Genomic DNA, 20,631 nt, shown 5'->3' with positions numbered 1-20,631 from the left:
GGACCTGCCTGGGGAGAACGCCGACTCGGGGACGCAGCAAGGATTTACTTATTTGCCTAGATCGAGCTTTGGTTTGAGAAAACACGAGCTCAGCTCCTGCTGTGCGGAGCTCGCGGTACGACCGGGACCCGGAGGGTACATTATTTCCAGTGGCTTTTGCTTCTGGAGCTCAGAGACAAGTATCAAGTACCAGTGACGACAAGGCTTGTCCACTGCCCTCCCTCATGCCCTATTTGGAGAATGTATAGTGAGAAATCTAATGTTAAAACTGCATCCATCGCGAGCGGTCGGGTTACACTGCCGGAGGCTGCATCTCAGCGGCCACCACTAGGGGGAGCCAGAGCCCCTGTGCTCCGCTGAGTGGGAGAAGTTTCTGGTCCGTGAGAAACGCAGAGCTCCCCGTTGAAATTGCTCCCTCCCCCTCTGTTCCCCTCCCTCTTCTCCCCGCCGCTCCCCAACCCAACAACTAGTGCTTTCCGAATACACCCGAAGCCAGGCTTAAGGTGCAGGTAAGCCCTGTCCACACCCGCAGCGCTTACGGGAATTACTTTGTCATTCTTTAAGCCATTGCGGTTAGGGCCACGTTCCTGTGTCTGTGGAAGGGAGCACAGTCCTGTCACCGAGCTCCACACAGAGCCTTTTACCCACATTGTCGTTACTAGTGGCGTTTTAAAAACAAACGATCACAAAGGTTTCCAGCACCTCAAGAGAATCTGGCCAGAGGTTATGACCTTGGCCGCCGTGTACCAGGAGACAGAGACATGGGACCAACAACTTTGCTGTGAAGGGATGACTGAGGTCAGGGTGACGAAGAATCTGGAGCCAGGCTGCTGGCCATGCGTTTGCAGATTCTGTAAACCAAACCTGAGCTTCCAGCCGAAGACTTCGAAAGCACAGAAGGGCAGGTTGCATAACTACGCAGGATCCCAAGGCTGATAGCGACACTCAGAAGAAGAGGAAAGAAACGGATAAATCTGGGTTCTCGTTTATACTTTCCCCGTGGGGCGCCAGTCGGAGTGTATGGCTTTGTCTCGTGGAATGTTGCCGGTAGACACGGGCAGACCCTGCTCTGCGGCTGGGATGTGTAAACGCGTGTGAAGTTTGAGATGAGTGAGGACTCCGATAAAAACGGGCTGCTCTTCTATTTTGAGAACAGATCACCTTCTCTAAAACACACCAGTGATTAGCCATTACCAGCAGAAGCATCAATAAGCCCATGACGAATGGATCTTTAATTTTTGTTTCTTTCCCTGCTAGTATTACTGACCGGGTCTACTGGGGATCCGGCAAATAAAACACAGGGAAAGACACCAAGCAGCCACTTGATATAGAAGAAAAAGCAAGGCTACGGGTCTTGCAAATGGCTCCTAAAGAAGAGGTGAAATCGCATTTTTATTAAAGCAATTTGTCAGGCTTCCTTTGAAAAGCCTAACTTCTTCCGGCTGGCTCGGCAATAAATAATGTCAAGTATTTAAATTAAGCAATGTTTTAGAGCCATTTAAAAAGCGTGTTCCAGACAAATTTTAATTTAAGTAAATATTTGGAAATTTAACATATATTAAGCAGCATTTTTTTAATAAAAAAAAATCACTAATTTATTTTTTGAAGGGCTTTTTAAAGCCAGATGGTTAGAATTCTTGGTGGATATACTTAAGGACACACGGGAACACTCTTTCATGAAGCGAGAGGACGGCATCACTAGTGAGAGAGGTTCGGGGCTCTGAATTTCGCCGTGAATAAGAACAGCGAATCCAGATCAACACGAGCATCGACCCCACAGGTATCCCAGGACGCAGCACGCCTTACCTGTCGCTTCCACCATCCCTTCTAAGATGACTACAATTTCCAGTTCCTCCTTGGGCAGCTGGGCTTTGGAGATCTCCCAGAAGGGGCTCTGTTGGTTGATCTCGTGGCTGATGATGAGCGGGGACACCAGGAACAGACGGTCGTCGCCGGTGTAATACCCTACGTTGATATCCGTCTGGTTCAGAGGGATGAACTCGCCCTCCGAGGTCTGTTTGGATTTGATCAGCTTGGCTCGAATGGAAGCCTCCACGATGTGGGAATTTCTGAGGTCCCCCACTCGGAACATTAGGCACAGCTTCCCGTCCCGCATGGAGATCACCGCGTGGGTGGAAAAAACCAGGGTCTCTGCCCTCTTCTTGGGTTGTGAGATTTTTACAAACATGCATCCCACCATGAACGCATTGACGATGGACCCCAACACGGATTGGATTAAGAGGAGGATAATTCCCTCCGGGCACTTGTCCGTGATGACCCGGTAGCCATAACCGATAGTGGTCTCCGTCTCTATCGAGAATAAAAAGGCGGAGACGAACCCATTGAGGTTGGTGACGCAGGGAGTCCACGAGGGGTCCTCTATGTGGTCCATATCTCCTCGGATGTATGCGATCAGCCACCAGATCATCCCGAAAAAGAGCCACGTCACCGTGTAAACCATGACAAAAATCAGCAGGTTGAACCTCCACTTGAGGTCCACCAAGGTGGTGAAGATGTCGGTCAGGTAGCGGTAAGTCTCTCTCACGTTGCCGTGGTGCACGTTGCACTTCCCGTCTTTCCGCACATACCTCTGGATCTTCCTCTTGGTCCGGTCTCGGCTGATGTGGCGTGGCAGGTCGTCCCTGGCCTGCTTAGGCAACTTCGGCTGGTGAATGGCCACCGGGCTCTCGACGTCCTGATCCATGGAGTCGCCCTCCAGGACGTTAGCTGGCGGTTTGGAGAGAAGAAAAGAAAAACCAGATGAAATGCTGGCTCCCTGGGCATCGTGGAGACAATGCCGCGCATGGTGCACGGCAATGACACCCAACACTACCTGCATGGCTGTTAGCAGAGTGGACGAAGCCACTTGTGTTTGGTGTCATCTGGACGGGCTTCTGGTTGCCGTGGCCCCCCGTGCCCTGCAGTCTAGCTTGTATCTGTACTTCACCACCCTTCCCACTGGCACGGAGCTTCCTGCTGTGAAATCGTCTCCTTGCCGGCCAGTTCAAAGAGATGGCGCTTAAAGCAGGATGTCTCCCTGCTCTATCTGGGGTGCTGAGGCATGGGAGAGGCAGCGCACTTCGGACAAAGAAAACGTTTGGGCTCAGACAGTCTCGGTCCTACCACTCGGCAGTGCGGGCCCTTGGACATGTCCGCTACGGACTGAACCGTGGCCTCCCCCAGATCCACGCGGTGAGGCCCTACCCGCCACTGTGACTGTATCTGGAGGTAATTAAGATTAATAAGTCACGAGGGTGGGGTGCCGATCCAGTAGGACTGGTGTGCTTCTAAGAGACAGCCAGGGGTGCTTCTAAGTGAACACACAGAGGAAAGGACCCGAGAGGGCAGTGAGAAGGTGGCCGTCTGCGGGCCAGACCAACCAAAGTCACCAGAAACCGACCCTACTGGCACCTTGACCTTGAACTTCCAGACCCTAGAACTGTCAGAAAAGAACTTTTTGTTATTTAAGCCTCCCAGTCTGTGATAGTCTGTCATGGCAGCCCATCTAGACAAACACATCGTCCAAGTTTAGCAAGCCTCCGTTCCCACGGTTACGAGATGACCACGATACCCAATTCATGGGGTTGTCGTAAAGTCGAATGAAACCACGCAATTATATACACCTGCAAGGAACAGACAGGTAATAAACATTCCTTTGTAACAAGTTGTTGCTTTGCTACTTTCTTCATATTTAGGGTAAGAATTTTGAGCAAGCTCTTTAATAAATCGTCAGGCAAACTTCAGAGTTAAAAAAAAATTCTGGTTTTGCTGGTTAATTCAACGCCGAGGTTAAAAAAAAAAAAGGTGGGGAAATCTCTCCCTTTTTACGTGTTTACACATTTGATTTAGTTTCTGCCTCAACATTTAGCATCTGCAGTTTCAGCTGGTGGTCATTTGTTGTCCCTTATGGCTTTCGTGATAAGTGCCTCGGTATAATCGTTAGTTAGTGATGCGTCAGGACAGCTCTCCTGGAATCTGAGCGCGAAGGGAAATTTGGAGCTGACGCCGCTAGGAAGCTCATATAAACCACTCTATGAAATTACTTGTTAAGCCAATAATTTTAGTATATGTACTGTCGAAGCAGGCACAGTCAGCCAATAATTTTAAAGCTTCCTAAAAGTCTCATGAGCAGTTTCTTCTCCCAAGCTTTCCTTCTGCATCCTTCGACTTTGCCATGCATTTCTCTGTGGCTGCTACATTTTATTTATTAATTTATTGATATTTTTATTTATTAATTATTTATTAATCCCCCCCCCCCCCCCCCCGGTTAAAAGAGAAATGCAGTCTGGCAAGAAAACATTTGCCTGAAGAAGAAAATAGGTTGGGATGGGATTTGAGTGTTACCAACTTAACTTATGGACGAACCTCACTCAGGGTTGGTTCGCTTCCTTGAAAAAATCGATCCCGTAGATCTGTTTTTATCTTTCCGCACGAGGGAGAGGCCGTGTGCGGTCTGCAGAGCCTGCCGACAACTTTGGGTTCTAGATCGCTGCCCTCAGCAGCCCGTCATTCATAAAGGAGAAATTTTGCTTCTCCCTTCTTCTTCTTAGAACAGATTCTAGCACAGGCGTCAAAGGGAAGCAAGCTGGAGGTGGGATAGAGTATGTGGACGGAGGCAAAAGTGACATTTTAAAGGATGAAATATCCCTGAGGACTATTAAAAAGCAGCTAATCTGACAAACTCTCTTCTTCCATCGAGGGAGAAGGTGAGTGTGTCTTGCCAGGCACAGTTGGCAGCCCAGCGTGGTCACGGCTGAGACCTCCACGTTAATTTCCCCCTGAATGGGAGTCTCTAAACATGACCCGATGTAGGACAAACCCTGCCCGGCTGCGTGTGGCCCTGGTGTGCGGTCTCGCTCTGACCCACGTGGTAAGCTCCGGACTGTGCAAAGCTGCACGAGGCCTTGTCTTCCGGAGTCCTTTGGTGGAAGAAGAGAGTTTGTCAGATTAGCTGCTTTCTAACAGTCCTCTGTGATATTTCGTACTTTAAAATGTCACGGAGGAAATCTACGGCCACCCCCGCAGCCCACGCCGAAGCGGCCGCCCCCCTTTTCCGGCTCGGCTGCAGGCTTCGCGTTCGTCCTGAGCTGGAGGATCCCGCTGGATCGGCTAATGAGGGAGTGGAGTGGGGTACTCTGGACCGTCCTGGGAGCTGGCCAGTTGACCCTCCAAATCTGTTTGCTCCCTTTTTCTCGTTCGGTCCTGGGCCCCATTTCCTGGTCTCCTTTGCGTTGAGGGGTGGCCACGTGCTGAGTCTGGCACAGGTGTGCCCCTCCAGCCTTAGGTAACGGACGACGTGCTGAGAAAGGGTGGGAAGGAGGTGAGAGGAGTGGGCGGGGCCAAGCAGGGAGCCGGGCGGGGTGTTCTTGGGACAAAGGGGGGGGGGTTATTTGGCACACGCTGTGGGGACAACTGGTTGCCCTCTTGGGAGAAAAATGGTGTGCTCCTTCCTTATTTCTTATATCAGAATAAATTCCAAGTGATTTAAGGATTTAAACACAAAGAAAACCCGCAGAAGGAGCAGAAGATGTATTTTTATAACTCTGAAAGTTGGGAAAACCTTTCTAACCATGCTAGGAATCCAGAGACTATTTTAAAGGCTGGTATTTTTGTCAATATGAAAAATTTTTTAAGTGTTTGTAAGAAAAGTAAGAAGACAACCTGGGAAAAATATTTGCAACACATAGCACATATATTTCTGATTTACAAAAGCAACGAATGCCCCATAGAAAAAAAAATGTTCAAAGGAATCGAATAAGAAGCTTATAAGAGGAAAAAATACACAAACATAAAAAGCACATGGAAAATCTGTTCAACTGTGGCGAAGTAAAAGCAACGCAAATATAATAACATTTTAACCTACCGTTAGCAACATTAAAAGTAAGTGATAAATGCAGCATTGGGAGCGTGTGTTCTGGGGAAGGCGGCGGGGTCGAAAACGCATGTGTTACGGGAGGTGTCGGCCGGCAGTCTCGGCAGAGGGCAGGTCGAGAGTGGGCGTCACGATTTAGAAATGGTTAGACGTCTTGGATTAGGGCGTAGACCTCTATCCGAAGGGAATGGTATCACGATGTTCATTAATTGTCTGTCGGGGATACACTGCAGCCTCTTTTATGACAGCGAAAATTAGAAACACCCAAAATCTGTCAACGGAGCGCTGGTTAAACATACTATTGCAGACATGATTAGCGGCATGCCGTGTGGTCACTGCAAATGATTTTCCAACGTTTTGAGGTCTTCACCTCTTCAGGCAAAGACCACCTTCTTGGGGCGGCCTTCACTGACCCCCGCTTTCTCGCTGCTACCCAGCCCTCATGTCTGCCGCCCCCCACCCCCCCCACCCCTGCCTCGAGCTACCGTTTAATTCTTCGTAATGCTTTCCGGCTTCCAGCATGACAGAAGTTATTTATTCTTTTAATTTTCTATTGTCTGTTTGCTCCTGTGGGAAGAAAAGTCCCCCAAAGCAGGGGTCTGTGTGTGTTTTAGTCACCAATGGATCTCAAGGCCCAGAAGTGCCTGGCATGCAGCATCTATGTATTGAATAAATGGGTACCTGCTTATTGCCCGGGCAGGTTGCCCAGGCCATAGATTAAAGGGAAAAAGCAGAATGAGACACACAGAGTCCACTTGGCATATGTGGCCTTCCTGCAATGATGTGTGTGTGTTTGTCAATGTGCATGCATGTGTGTGTGCGTGTGCGTGCATGTGTGTGTAGCAGAATGTCTTCCAGAATGTTAATTTTGATCCATCTCTGAGTCGTGGGTGTTTTTGCTTTCTCTTCGATTTTTCTATATTTAAATTTTCCCTTACCATGCTTCTATCATCTAAATAATCAGTGGGAAACAGGCAGCTATTTCTGTTTCGAGTAACTCAAAAAAAAAAAAAAACGCCGGAGAGGGCTACCGTGTCCGCTGGGCCTGGCAAGCGGAATTTGCTGGTGTGGCGGGTGGAGTAGCGTCTCCCCCGAATTCGTGTCCATCTCAAACCGCAGAACGTGAGCTTATTTGGAAACAGGGTCTTTGCAGGTGTGATTAAGGTGGGGGTCGAGATGAGACACGGAATTAGGGTGGGCCCTGAATCCAATTAGAGCCACCTCATAAGGGACAGAAAAGGGCATACAGAGACACAGAGGAGGCCGTGTGACCAGAGAAGCAGGGTTTGGGGCGATGCGCTCCCAAGCCGAGGAAGCCGAGAAACCAGGAGGGCTCTCCCCTGGAGCTCTCACGGGGGTACAGCTTCGCTGACACCTCGATTTCGGACTCCGACCTCTAGACTGTGAGAAAATAGCTTCCTGTTGTTTTAAGTCGCCCAGTTTGTGGGACCTACTAGAGACTATATACAGGTGGTGGCTTCGGTGGGGGTGGTGTCGTTGAGTGATGGGGTCTACGGCCAGACCCAGCGGGGCGAGGAGTGACTGGTCTGGGCGGAAGTGAGTGAGAGGAAGTGTCCACCGTGTGTTTGGTGACAGGGAGAGCTGGAGGCAGCGGATGGAGCGGGGCTCTGGGAGTGTGCGCGCACGCGTGGACGTGTGTGTGTGTGTGTGTGCGCGTGTGTGTGCGTGTGTGTGTGTGTGCGTGTGTGTGCGTGTGTGTGTGTGCGTGTGTGTGTGTGTGTGCGTGATGGGTATTTATGTGAACCGAGGGAGTTTTGAACACATTTGCACGCTGAGGAGAAGCCGCAGGGAAGACGTCGGCCTTATAAAGAAGGGGTAGTGGTGGAGCGAGGTGTTGGCTGGGGTGGAAGTCAATGCCAACGCTGCCGGGACAGGATACGGAGGGAAGGGACTGTTCGAGACCCCTCTCCTAGGCTTCGTGTCATGGAGGCGCTGCAAAGTGGCTTATTTTCCAGTGTGAATTTCAAGAAAACCATATTACGGCAGGCTCATTGAATCAAGCCCGTAACTAGCAATGCAAATAATGGAACTCGGTATAATTACCGATCAGACAGAGAGCTTTGCCCACCTTTGCTGGTCAAGAAAAGCACAGTTAGACAGATGTTCGTACACCCATGCTCACGGCAGCACTATTCACAGTGGCCAAAAGGAGGAAGCGACCCAAGTGCCCACGGACTGATGAACAGATAAGCAAAATGTGGTCTGTCCCTACAGGGGGGACATTATTCAGCCTTACAAAGGAACGACATTCTCATGCATTACACAGGATGGATGCGCCTGAGGACATTCTGCCGTATGACAGAAGCCAGATACGAAAGGAAAAAATACTGTACGATTGTGCAAATATGAATTATCTAAAGGAGAAAGAAATCCGTGGACCCAGAAGGTGGGCCGGTCATTGTCAGGAGCTGGAGGGACAGGCGAATGGGGAGCCCGTGTGTAATGGGTGTGGAGTTTCCGTCTGAGAAGACAGAAGAGTTCTCGGGGCGGGTGGTGGTGATGGCTGCACAACTCCGTGGATGTACTAAACGTGACAGGACTATACACTTAAAAGCGGTTGACATGGTAAATTCTGTGTTACGTATATTTTACCACAGTAAAAAATAACTTGTCTTATAAAAAGAAAAGCCTATGCATTCTCTAAACGAGAGAAGATGAGCTTCTAAAATGCATTCCCGTCTTACTTCAGGAGAAGGTTTGCAAGCAGCAGTGGATTGCTGGCTGCCCTGCTCCGGGGTCAGGATGGGGTTGTCCTGTTATGGTCCTTCTTGCATGTTTCCACACGTGCCCGCGTTTCACGCCCGAGGCACATTCGAAAGACAACTCAGAGCTGTAGTTACAAGCGGTGACTGAAGTTTAAAATCGGTAGCTTCTTTTCGGCTCTCCGCCCCAATGCTTGTCTCCCCGAGTAGCTCTTATCTGAGGATTTTCCCCTGTCTGGGACTCATGATGATGCCTGTCATTGATGTCTGATGAATCCTGGGAACGTGAGCTGGTTCGTGATGTACTTCGAGCTGCTGGGACTATGGGAGGCTATTAGAACCAGGAACCCAGACAGACTGGGAGGTTTAAGGTCGGAGAGGGGCGTGGAAGAACAGAGCCTGCAATCCATGGGCACATGTGACAGCTACTGAAAGGCAAAGAACCCTATTAAAATTTTAGCTTGGGGGCCTCACCGTTGAACCTAAATTTAGAACGTCGAATACCAGGGCAAGGTCAGAGGACCAACGCCGCCTGCCGTAGGTGGGGTACCGCTTGGTGAAATGTGCCATTTCGTCGCTTAAAGGAGAGAAACGACAGGTCGCTTTGGCGCCGGATGAAGGAGACTGGCATTCAATACCCTGATTTCCCCGTTAATGGTGACTTCGAGAACCAGGACCTTGAGCAGCCGGAGGCCCCGGAAACCTTTCGGGACCCCTGCACGCAGCCGTGGGGGCCGAATGCTGCACGAGGCGCTCGGACGAGGGAGCCGAGGGGGCCGAAACGCGGTCTGAGCTTCGCCGGCCAAAGCGCGTGGCCCTTGGCAGGCCCGGGTCTGCTCGGAGGACAGGACGCCCGCTGTAACTTGCTCGAAGGCATGGGATGGGCTGGCGCCAGTCCCGGAGCTGTGGGCAGCCTCCGGTTCCTTCTCCTCCATGTTTTTATCACACATGAAGCACATGAGGCCCAAGGAAGCCAACTAACTTGGCAGGAGCCCAGGCCGGAGCTTTCCCGTCCCTCAGGAAACTTGGACTTGGCGGTTTCCCATTGGAGCAAGAATCCCGCCATGGCTCCTTATTACCGGGGAGTGGAGCTTGGAGTCAGCCAGATGGGGGACCCTGCTCTCCTCCCCGTGAGCGGGGGGTGGTGGGGGGACCTGGAGCCACAGGGTCTTCATCGGCAAACGACGAGAGACGCTGCCTGCGGGGCCGGTGGGAGCGTTGGAGGCAGTGAAGCCCGTTGGGCAGTGTAGCCTGGTGACGGGGAGACGGTGTGGGCGGCAGGTGGGCCCGGGGGGGAGCCCGCTCCTCCTCCTCCTCCTCCGGTCCGTGTGCCCTTCTGTCTCTGAGTCTCAGTTTCCTCAATGGTAAAGCGAGGCTAGTGAGACCTACCCTGCAGGGTTACCGAGAGGAAGAAATAAATCACGCGAGCGTCGCAGCTTGGACAAACGGCAGTGACTGTGATGGTGTCCGGGTCAAAGGGCGCGCGGTCTGTAGCTATCGCTGTTTTTATAAGTGCAGCGTTGTCCTGGGAACTGCGGGACATTCGGAAGCCATCCGAGACGCAGGTGGGTAGACCCGTCTGGAAGCCGGGGGCCGCTCGGTGACGTGAGACCCACACGCCATTCCCCATCTACGTGCAGTTGCGTTTGATGCTGTGGACAAGAGACTAAGAACGTTCTAGCATCTCAGAGACAGAGGTCAGCAGTGGCCGGACTGATGAGCAAAGGCTGATTATGAAGGAGGTGGAAGGGAGCGAGCAAGGTCTCCAGGGGGTTGGGGAGGAACGTAACGCAAGGCCAAGGGTCGCCCTCGGTGAGAAGACCAGCCCCTTCCCGTCTGCCCACAGCACTGTGCAAGGGCCAGAAGGGGTGACCAGACCGTGCCCGGCTCAGAACGGCGAGGACCGTTCCTGGCCTTTCTCCTTCCCGTCGATGGACTGTGGTCACCCGTCCTTGAGAGTCCACAGAGTGGACCTGACTTTTCAGAGGAGGGATGCGCTGGGGCAGGGGGAGGTGAGGATGTGGGTCTGAGACAGACACAAGACCCCTTCTCGCAGCTTCTAGAATTGTGCAGTGCCGAATCTTCTCCAAGGGGCTTGCTGAGCTCCAGCTGAGCGAAGAGGAAGCCCTTTCAGAATAACCTGTCCCTCCCCGCCTGAGGTTGGGGGGACGCGGAGACGCTTCCTGGGACATTTTCCGGGGCAGGACGGGTTGCGACTCGCTCAGACCACACCCTGGGTTTTCGCAGTGGACGGAAGAACGGTCGGTCCAGCCCTCGCGGGAGCCGCGCCCCGGTTTTAGACAAAGGTTTCCGCGCCCTTCCCACCAGCTCCTTTCTGCCGAGAACTCGAGCAAGCGGCAAATTGAACTTCGTTTCCTCCACTGTCCTCCCCTGGGGCGATGGAAACTGGGTGTCCGGAGGGGAAGAGCCCTCTGAGCAGTGACCACGTAATTGAGGGTTTGGGAAAACCGCCCCCCATGACAATACACTTGACGGGCCGCAGTTCCTGCCACCGGGGGGGCGGGGGCGGCTGCAGGACGGGCACTCAGGGTATTTGCTCTGCTCTAACGGACGTTTAATTTCACAAGAAAATGGGTATTTCCCTGCATCTCTCGGCTGCCCCACCCGCCTTCAATGCGCAGTCTATAGTCTTCGCGTTGTCTAACTTCGCACTTGAAGTGCGGTCAGCATTTTAAACAGGTTCACGCCGACTTCCTCTTTTCCGAGGAAGGTTCGTGTCCTCCAGATGTATTTCCGCGGCTACACTGAGGCCTGCATTAATAACACAGAATTGCTTTCACCGAGATGAGGTTTAGATTTTCAGAGAAACTCGACCGGAATGCAAAAGGCTTAAACCTTGCACCACATTGAATCTGTGTTGTTCTGGAGAAATCTGCAGTTGGCATTTCAGGGCCTTTTGAAGAGAAGTCCGCTTCCCTCGGTTACCGTCTTAGCCCCCACAGAGGGGTGTCTCTCTTGCCGGGGTGTCATGGAGGGAAGTGCACTGAGTTTGGGGTCCGAAGACCCGAGTCTTCAGATATCCGCTCGGTCCCTTATCTTGGGCCTAAGCTCCCCACATGTCGGGGTCTTTGCTCTGAGACCGGTGGCAGCCAATCCGCCCTGCCAGCTCTCGCCCTGATAAATAGTCACCCCCTATGATTTGTTTTTGGATGAAATAAGACATTTTTTTTTAAAAAAAAAAGTTTGAGGTATTTTCGAATGGCCTGTGCCCAGGGAAGTAAATTCCACATCACGTCTTCTGGGAAGCAGGCGAAGTGTCATGTTAGCCACACGTCCTCCTGAGGGTCTAGCAGCTTTCGGTGGATGCGATGAGTGTCTCACTCTCTACTCACACGCGGGATTATGTCCCGCGAGGCTTCTGCCTCCCCGGGTTTGGGAGAAGAAGGCGCCCCTCCTGCTGCGTGTGTAGGCGTGGGCCCTCCTCTCGAGGCCGCCTTCGTCGTCCGGATTTCTCGGTTTTCTGGGAGCGCGTTCCGTCTCGCGGGCTTTGTGCCCAGCCGTCCCTCGGGCTTTACACGTCTCCTCATTCGTGTGGAGCATGGTGTGCTGCCCGCCCAGCGCCCCGAGGGGCCGACGTGCAGCGGTCTGAGCTGCAGGATTCAGAGGTGCGGGTTTCTGGTTCTCTATTTGGCCAGGTTTCTGGAATATCACTTTTCTTCTCAAAATTATTTCGCCGGCTGCGGGTACTTCGTAAACACTGTGTGGTGGGGTTCCTTCCCGCCGGGGGAGGGCCGAGAGAGGGGAGACGTTTGGAGGTGTCCGCTGGGGAGGAGCTGCGTGACGTGTGGCTCCGTGAGTGCAGGTCCCCTCCTCCGGTCTGTGTGAAGGGGACATGGCGGAGGCCTCACCAGGCTCTACAAATGGGAGCCCAGCCCAAGGGCTCCTTGGAGGAGGGAGCAAGACGCAAGGACCCCTCAGACTCCTCGACACCCCCTCCGAGTCCGGGAGACTCTACACTTTGGGCTCAGCCCAGTGGCGCGCTGTTAGAGCATCTCCATAGAAAAATTAAAAAAACGAAAAGCCCCCATCTGAGTTTCTTCTAATTCCTGAGGTATAAACACTTCCACCATGGCCGATTTCAAACGATCAACTGTTGACCAGCTCTGAAAATTCCCGACTCTTCAGCCTCCGCCTCTCATGACCCGCACTGGCTTCCCTCAGCACCCTCCCCCATCGCATCCCTCATCCTAGCAGTGGGAAGGAGGGATCTTGTCTGGCTGGGGGTGGTGAGCAGTGAGGGTGGAGCCGAAGAGAAATAGAGAGTTGGTTGGTTTAGAAATTGTTGCCTGCTCTGTCTGCCTCTTGGAGAGTTCTAGAACGAGTTAGCATGCTAAGGCTTCCGATATCTATATAATTGCTTGATTTGTTTCCCTCAGAATCAGACAACCTATGCACGTCGGGGGTCTGCAGAACATGCGTTTGAGATAGACCGCAGCCCGGTTACCTGCGGTCGACAGTGGTCTGAAAATACTGAACGGAAATCTCCGGAAACAAACACTTCACGAGTGTTAAGTTGTGTGCCGTTCTGAGCAGCACGATGAAATCTCACACCTTCCTGCCCCGCCCCACCTGGGATGTCGATCATCCCTTCCTCCAGCCGACGACTCACCAGGTACGCTCCACCTGCCCGGCGGCCTCTGAGCCGTCTTAGTTAGAGAGAGAGAGAGAGAGAGAGAGTCCACGTTCGCATAACTTTTACGGCAGGATATTGTTATACTTGCTCTGTTTTATGCGTAGCAATCGTGACTCGTTGCTTATTGTCCCTAACGTGAGGATTGACCTTTACCGTAGGTGTGCATGCACAGGAGCAGCAGCAGACGTAGGCTTCGGTACTCTCCCCGGTCTCAGGCATCCGTCCACTGTGGGTCCTGGGACGGCCGATCCCCCGTGGTTGGGGTGGGGGGGCGGCACGACCGTGCTTGGTTCGATGGCCCCCGGAACGAAGATGGGAACTGGAGACGGTCGGGCGCACGCTCTGCCGTCCTCCCCGTCTGCCCGGGGCGGCCGCAGCGCTGTGCTCCCCTCTGACGGAGCCGCAGCTGCCGCCCGGCCCGGCCCGGCCCGGCCCGGCCCGCCTGCCGGCCTCGGCGCCCGCAGCGCCATTGTTCTCGGTGCGCACCCACACGCCGCCCTCCTCCCGCGCCTCGCTTAGTAAAGAGAGACGTGACTCACTCGACCGGCGGCCAGCACGGATGAGAGTGACATATTATCCAAATAGAGGAAGATTCTCTGACACAAATGGGAGGTTAGCTTAGACTCTGCCGCTAGACTCGGAGGGTAGAATGGAAGTAGAGATTCTAAAATAGCATCGCATCCAGAAAATGAGGACAGCCCGAGGCTGGGGATTACCTACAGGCTGCTCACGGCGCCTTTTCATTTGCACCTCGTCCACCCTTCCTCTGGGCTTGAGAAAGGAGTCATTCTGTCTTCAAGTGTGGTGCTGCCCCTCCAGTGGACAGGGAGCCCCCAGCCCGGGGAGCCCAGGCCCTGGACTTTTTTGTGAGCTTATCCTGCTCTGACCCTTCTCCCCGAGACTCTCGGCTTGGTGAACTACGACGAGGCCCCCAGGGAGACTGGTGCCAGGGCCAGCGCCGTATCCGGCCCCGGCCCCACGCCAAAGGCTCGCTGCGAGCCCCCCACCTCTCCAGAGAGCCAAGAGCGGGGGCCGTGGGGAGCAAGGGGTGCCTGAGGTCTGCAGTGACGTGCTTGGTGGGAACCCACAGCTGGGGGCGGAAGGCAGAGGGACGCCTGCCCTGAACGAGACCCGTGGCAGCCTGGCTGGCGGAGGCGGCTGCGGGCGAAGCCCCCACTTCGAGAGAGGCCACAGCTGCTGCCGTGGGAGCCAGACAGGATCCTCAGGGGAAAGCAAACACAGCCGGGCGCGTTTCCCTGAAAAGTGCTCGCTACCCCTCTGCGATGTCATGGCCAGCCGTCGCGACGCCCCGCGGACCACCCGTGCCTGGGTTTCCTGAGAGGCCCGGGACCCGCGTCCTGGCCCTCGCCCGGGGGTGCACATTCGGGGGCCCCCCTGGGGGCTGGCAGTGGGTGGAGGAAGGCGGCTTCTCTCCTCCTGGCTCTCACTGGCTTGCAGGGTAGCTCGGGAGGTGGGCGAGCTCCACGCTGACCCCGGGCTCTTCTGCTGCGGTCATCTCCTTGGGCCGGTTACTTCGGGGGGCCTTTCCCTTTTAATCCTCCACGTTCCCTTCCCGTGCTGGCCTTGGCGTGTCCTGAGGGAGTCACAGCGTTTCCTTAGAGTTCCCTCCCCCGGGCCTCGCTCTCTGTCGGGGCCGATGCTGAGAGATGTTGCCTGTTTCATCCGGCCTCTCTCTGGGCGGGTTTGCCGGAGGAGAGAGTCTCGTTTGGGGCCAGGACGGCCGGAAGCCGGTGGATTGTGCCTGGCGTCCATTCATTCGCTCTCTGAGGCGCGTCCCGTGGTGCTTGGTGGGCTTCCACGAGGCTTCGGCAGGCGCTGCGGCTTCCTCCCCTCCCGGCTCGGGCGGCGAGCGTCTCTGGCCAAACTCAGTGCTTTTGGAACGTGGAGCACACAGAGTCGAGAGGGCAGTCTCTCTCCACGGTTCTTCGCCAGTCATTTTGGTTTGTTTGTTTCTGGTGTCGCCTTGCGTAAAGGAAGAACTGGTTTCCCCAGCGATACCTTGCTCGTTGGACTCACAGAGAGTCCTCCGTGCTGGAGTGGGCTCCGGGGACGGGGTTCGAGTGCCAGCAAAGGCTCCGGGCTGGTTCTCGGTCCACCAAGCCACACGCCCTGGACTGCTTCTGTGCAGAAAGGGATAAATGACCCTGTAACGAACCTGTCTAGCCCTATGGTGTCCCTGTCTGGGGACTCACGGCCGTTCGGGTCCCGGGTTTTTCAACTTGAACGAGCTCGGGCTGAGAGAGAAGGATCTGTGGCTGGGAGGCGCTTCTCACGGGAGACGCCTGTGGCAGGAAGGGAGAGACAGCCCTCCCCTCCGATGTGAGGGGCTCCTGTCTGGGCTCTGCCCCTGGGCAGCTCCTGGGGCCGCCTGGGTGGAGAGGTGGCTCCAGGACGGTGGCTCCTGGGTTTGCTAACATCGTATTTGTTCGATGTTCATATCATGCTTTTTTTTTTTTTTTCTTTTTTAACAGCAGGACCGTGAGCTCACTGACATTGGCACGCGCCTCGGCGACAGGCGGCCCCGGGGTTTCCTCCGATGGCCCATTTGGTGGTCTCCGGGGGCTGCACCTCCTCCGGGGGCTGACGTATGACTAGCCCAGGGATCGCAGACGGCCTGCGTCCCCTGCCACTGTGGTCCGGCTGCCGCAGGGCTTCCGGGCGGTGCGCGCTGGGGATGTGGTCCTTTCAAAACGGCATCTTCTCCTGCTTCTGCGCCCCACTCCGGGGGCCTGTGGTGCTGCGTGCACCCTGCCTGGCCTCAGCATCTCCCCCTTTGGCTTCTCCAGCAAAGAGGTTTATTTGATTTCTTTAAAGTCACCAGAGTGAATTCTCGATACAAGTACAGACACTGAAGTAACTACATTCGCTCTTTTTTTTTCTTTTTTTTTCAGAGGAAAAATAGACCTCTCTGCTCTCCTCTCGACTTTGATTTGCCTGTGGAGCTCAATGTTTGCAAGTGACGTGTCCTCAAAAAGTCACGTTTCTTCGGGTTTCCCATCGTGGGGTTGTGGAAGTAGACGAAGAGCCATTGAATGAGAAAAGCAACGACGTCTGTTTGCTCAGAGCTTGCGGTGGGAAGGGAGTCAGCCACGTCGCTTGAGTTTTGGCCGAGACTCAGGGGCAGGCAGAGGGGTGGGGAAGCTTCAAGGTGGGCAACGGGGAAGGCTTCAGGTGCGCCCTGGTTGGTGCTGTGAGCCTGGGGAGGCCGTAGGGTGATAGCCAGACGCAGGGTGTTTTATGTGATTGCTTAGGGTGCATACTTAGCCTTCTCTGGTCCTAAGTCGCAAGTGGAGACAAAAATTAGGAAAGCTGTCAATTATTAATCAGGTCCTGGCTGTTTGGGGCCAATCGTTACAGGAGTTGCTGACTAGCTTCCCGTACTGTTCCTGCAGGCGGTGGGCTGGCTTCCCCGCTGGCTCCTGTGGGTCGCGGGTCGGAGTCCTGCCTGTCGTTCGGCCGTTGTCCGTTTCCATGTCCATTCTCTTACAATCATTGCCGGGTCTTTTAATAATCAAAAACGAAGTTTTTCAGGTTCTTGATGATCAAGCTAAAATATCTTCCTGTAGAAAATTCGATGCAACCCAGAAAAGCGTGAGAAGAAGTAAAAGAAGAAAGAAAGCAAAAGACAAAACCTCGCCGCACCCCGTGCCGGCAGAGGTGAGCCCTGTTGCGGCTTCCGTGAGCATCCTCCAGGTGTCTCTGAGCGCCAGGGCGTCCCCGACCACGTGACGGGCCTGCCCTGCCCGTCGCGGCCCTCCGGTCAGTGTCCGTCCAGGTCACGGGGTCGAAGCCATGCCTCTGCGCCCCCCCACGCCTCTGCGCCCCCCCCACGCCTCTGCGCCCCGCACGCCTCTGCGCCCCCCCCACGCCTCTGCGCCCCCCCCCCACGCCTCTGCGCCCCCCCCCACGCCTCTGCGCCCCCCACGTCCTCGATCACGGAGTTTCAGAACTCGCTCTCCGCGGGTCAGGTCCGACCGTGTTCCCGCCGTTCAGAGACCCCACTGGTGAAGTCCGGCTCCTTACCGGGGGTCCCCATGCCATCGGCGACGTGACCTTGGCTTCCCTCTCTCGAGCCTTCCGCCGTGAAGAACTCAGGCTTCTCGAAGGCACCGTGTCCTCTCAGGCGTGTGTCCCTTCGCATGGCACTTCCGTTGTCCTCCATGCTCTTCCTAACCCCCCACACCTACCTAGGTCCTCGAAACTCAGCTTAAACTCCGCGTCCCCAGGGGGCCCCCAAGACGGTCGGTTTTTGTCCTCATTCCCCAGTGGCCGGCCGAGGACCACGCTCAGCCCATCACAGGACAGTGGCCGGCTCCCAGGTCGCTCTGCCCTGATAGACCCCAAACTGTCAAGGGTAAGAGGCTCATTTCCCCACAGCCCTGTGTCTGTGACGCTGTCGGGAGGCTCAGCAAACGTCGCCTGAATGAATAAGTTGGTGCACGAATAAAGGTGCACGAATTCACGTGTGTTTCCACACACGCATCTGTAGGCGGATACTGGTTATATGTGAGGCTGATTTTGTGTCCTGAACAGAAAATGCAACACCTACTTTCTATGGGGTGGCTACTTAAATTATTAAAAAAAAAAAAACAAAAAAAACCCCGAGAACTCAATTATTACCTTTAAACGTGGTAAAAACAACTTCTATATGCTTTGTCTCCATTCTTAGTTCTCCTGCCTATAATCCCACAAAGATTTTATGGGGAGTAAAATATTATATATTCATGACAATGCTTTGAACTTAATGCAGGCAAATTCCCCTTTCCGCAAATCAATACGGGAGCACACTGCCCTATCAATAATGGATGGCGGTCACCTGTCTTCCCAGATGAAAGGACTTGGGGGGGGGGGTGGTGACTGGGAAGCAAAGCGGGTGACCTGTGAGTCACGGGAAGCAGAAAGGGCCAATGAGCTAAAATGTCAGGTCAGGGCTGGAGCTCGTCCCGGGTTTCCCACTCACCAAGCCACGTCTCCCTGGGAAGGCGGAGGGGCAGGCAAAGTGGCAGAACCCCCATTCCCAAGCCCTTCCCCGCTACGGGAATAACCGAAGCGAGAGAAATGCCGACTAAGGGCCAGCAGGAAAGGGCTCAAGCGTCGGCCTGGTAGTTTATCTCCCGTGCAGCGTTTTTCAGAAGACGTCCCTGCGATGTTCAAGCCGAGAGACCAGGCCACCTGGGGGGACATGTCGCATACGGGATGGCAGCAGGAAGAGGGTGTTAGGGTTTCACTGAGTTCCTGGCACCGCACACTAGAACAGAGTCTTTTTAAATTAAAACCTCTTTGAGGGAAAAATAATGGCCCCGGCGACGTTCACACACCACCCCCCGGAGCCTGTCACTACGTATGTTACATGGGGAGGGGTCCTTAACATAGGGAGACTACCCTGGATTATCCAGGGGGCACAATGTCACCACGAGGGCCCTTGTAAGTGGAGGAGGGAGCTAGACAAGGGACCGGAAACCAGAAATGGAAGCACAGGAAGAATTTGCAGCGGGAGAGACGGGGCCACGAGTTGCGTGGCGTCTCCCCTGGAACCTACAGGAGCGACGCGGTCCTGCCGAAAGCTTGCTGCTCGCCCGGCCGAGGCCCGCCTCCGACTTCCAGCCCACGGAGTTGTCCGATGACGCGTTTGCGTCATTTCGGTCACCCGGCCTGTCGTCGTTTGGTGCGGAGCAATGGAACATCACCACGAGGAGACGCGGGAGTGCCTTAGCCACGGTGCTGGGACCGTGAGAGACACAGCGAAGGTGCTGGGGGACTCTACAGGCGGCTCTGGGCGGCTTTACTGGTGTCAAGCAAGAGGGGTGGATCTCTGTGCTTACGAAGTCCTGTGCCGTCGAATGGATTGTGAAGACAGTCATAAAGCAGCCCGGCCCGAGAGCAGAATCCCCTCCGCACACCTGGTAGACTGGGTAAGACTCTGGGGCCATCTGCGAACCCCAGGGAGAGCTGGTACCCCTCAACAACAACAGATACAGGACAACTCCCCAAACCTGGGCAGCAGGCACTCAGAGCCAGTTTATGTCAATATTGGGGGAGGGCCATGATGTGTCTTGCACCCCAGGTTGTAATGGGTTCACAGCTGCGATGCTAATCGAGATTTTTCTAAGAGATCATGTTGCTCGTTGGGGAATTGCGCTTGTCAGAGCCGGCTCGTGGAAGAGATGCGTTTTCGGTTGTGTTATGGGCAGAGTGGGCACGGTGGAACCAAGGTCGCTGAACCGAGGTCAGCGGCTTCAAGGGTAAGAGGACAGAAGACAGAGATGGATGTCAGGGGTCCAGCTCTAGAATTCTCGGGAGTGTTTTAAGGTTTCTCGGGGTGAAACTGTGACAAAAGTGGTGTGCTGGTGGGAGGAAGTGGAAGAGGTCATCCCAGGGGCTGGTCTCAGCGGGAAGTTCCAAAGATCCAGGTTCCCTCGGTGTTAAACAGGGTCTTTGACTCAGTCCCCCACCAGCTTTTAAGTCCCAACCAGCTTTGCCGAGGTTCGATAGTGGCTCTAGGAACTTGCAGTTAATTTTCTGTTCGCTTTACTCAAATTCATACTTGACTTTGAAGAACAAAGGACAAGCTAGTGGGTCTGAGTGCTACTCCCCCCCTGGGGCTCTGTGGACCTGAAACTTGGGAGGCCACGAAGCTGCGGTGACAAGGGGCAGGTCCGAGGACAGCACTGTGGGAGAGACCTGAATGTTACATATTTTAAGGCGATCTTCGCATCGTGCTGTTTTACTAGGTGAAGATCAGTTAATCCTGAGTATGCGATGGATGTTTAACTCTCAAATTTCATACATATAAAGACAGATATCATACATATGCACCTATAGACACATTTTTGAAAGGAAGCACTCATTTTAGAAAAGTATAGATTAACTTCTATAACGTTGAGTTTCTGAGCTGCAGCATGGGTAGTTTAGGTGATAGGCAGGAGGTGGGCTGGGACACAGAGCAGCCGGTATGGCAACTTCAACTAGCTGGTCACAGGGTGTCCTTGCCCAGGGAGAGATGGGCGGAGTGGGCCTTGGCATCGCTTTGAGGAGGCCGGGGTGTACCAGGAGCCACTGTGCTTAGCAAACAGTTGGTCAGAGAAGGAGCCTGTGTGGCTAAGCCCGGGCAAACACCAAGAAACCCAAAGAAACATCCTCTTACCAGCGGCCGGAACGTGGCACCAAGCCAGGGACCCTGCAGGAGCTGCTTAATAAATGCGCATGGAACGGATCTGTCGCCCGGCCGTGGGAAATGGAACTTTTAGAGCAGCCATGCCTGGAACCCGGCTGTCACTCTCCATGCTGTGGAGAAAAAGCTGGTCACTTTCCAAGAGGACTGGGGACTCCAGCATAAAGGCCAGCGTCACGTTGCAGCTCAT

At 54.2% G+C, this 20,631-nt stretch overlaps 1 protein-coding gene across 2 annotated transcripts in view; it reads right to left on the bottom strand.

Moving 5' to 3' along the window:
* Positions 1-20,631, bottom strand: part of KCNJ6 (potassium inwardly rectifying channel subfamily J member 6) — a 187,946-nt gene that overhangs the window by 41,040 nt on the left and 126,275 nt on the right. For both annotated transcript variants that reach the window (XM_016123341.2, XM_016123340.2), the window contains exon 3: positions 1,807-2,727. In XM_016123341.2, coding sequence (XP_015978827.1) covers positions 1,807-2,727 — 921 coding nt within the window. The remainder of the gene's footprint in view (positions 1-1,806; positions 2,728-20,631) is intronic.

This window comes from Rousettus aegyptiacus, unplaced genomic scaffold, assembly GCF_014176215.1.
Source record: "Rousettus aegyptiacus isolate mRouAeg1 unplaced genomic scaffold, mRouAeg1.p scaffold_m13_p_4, whole genome shotgun sequence".
Classification (NCBI taxonomy): Eukaryota; Metazoa; Chordata; class Mammalia; order Chiroptera; family Pteropodidae; genus Rousettus; species Rousettus aegyptiacus.
This window is presented reverse-complemented; position numbering and strand designations above follow the sequence as displayed.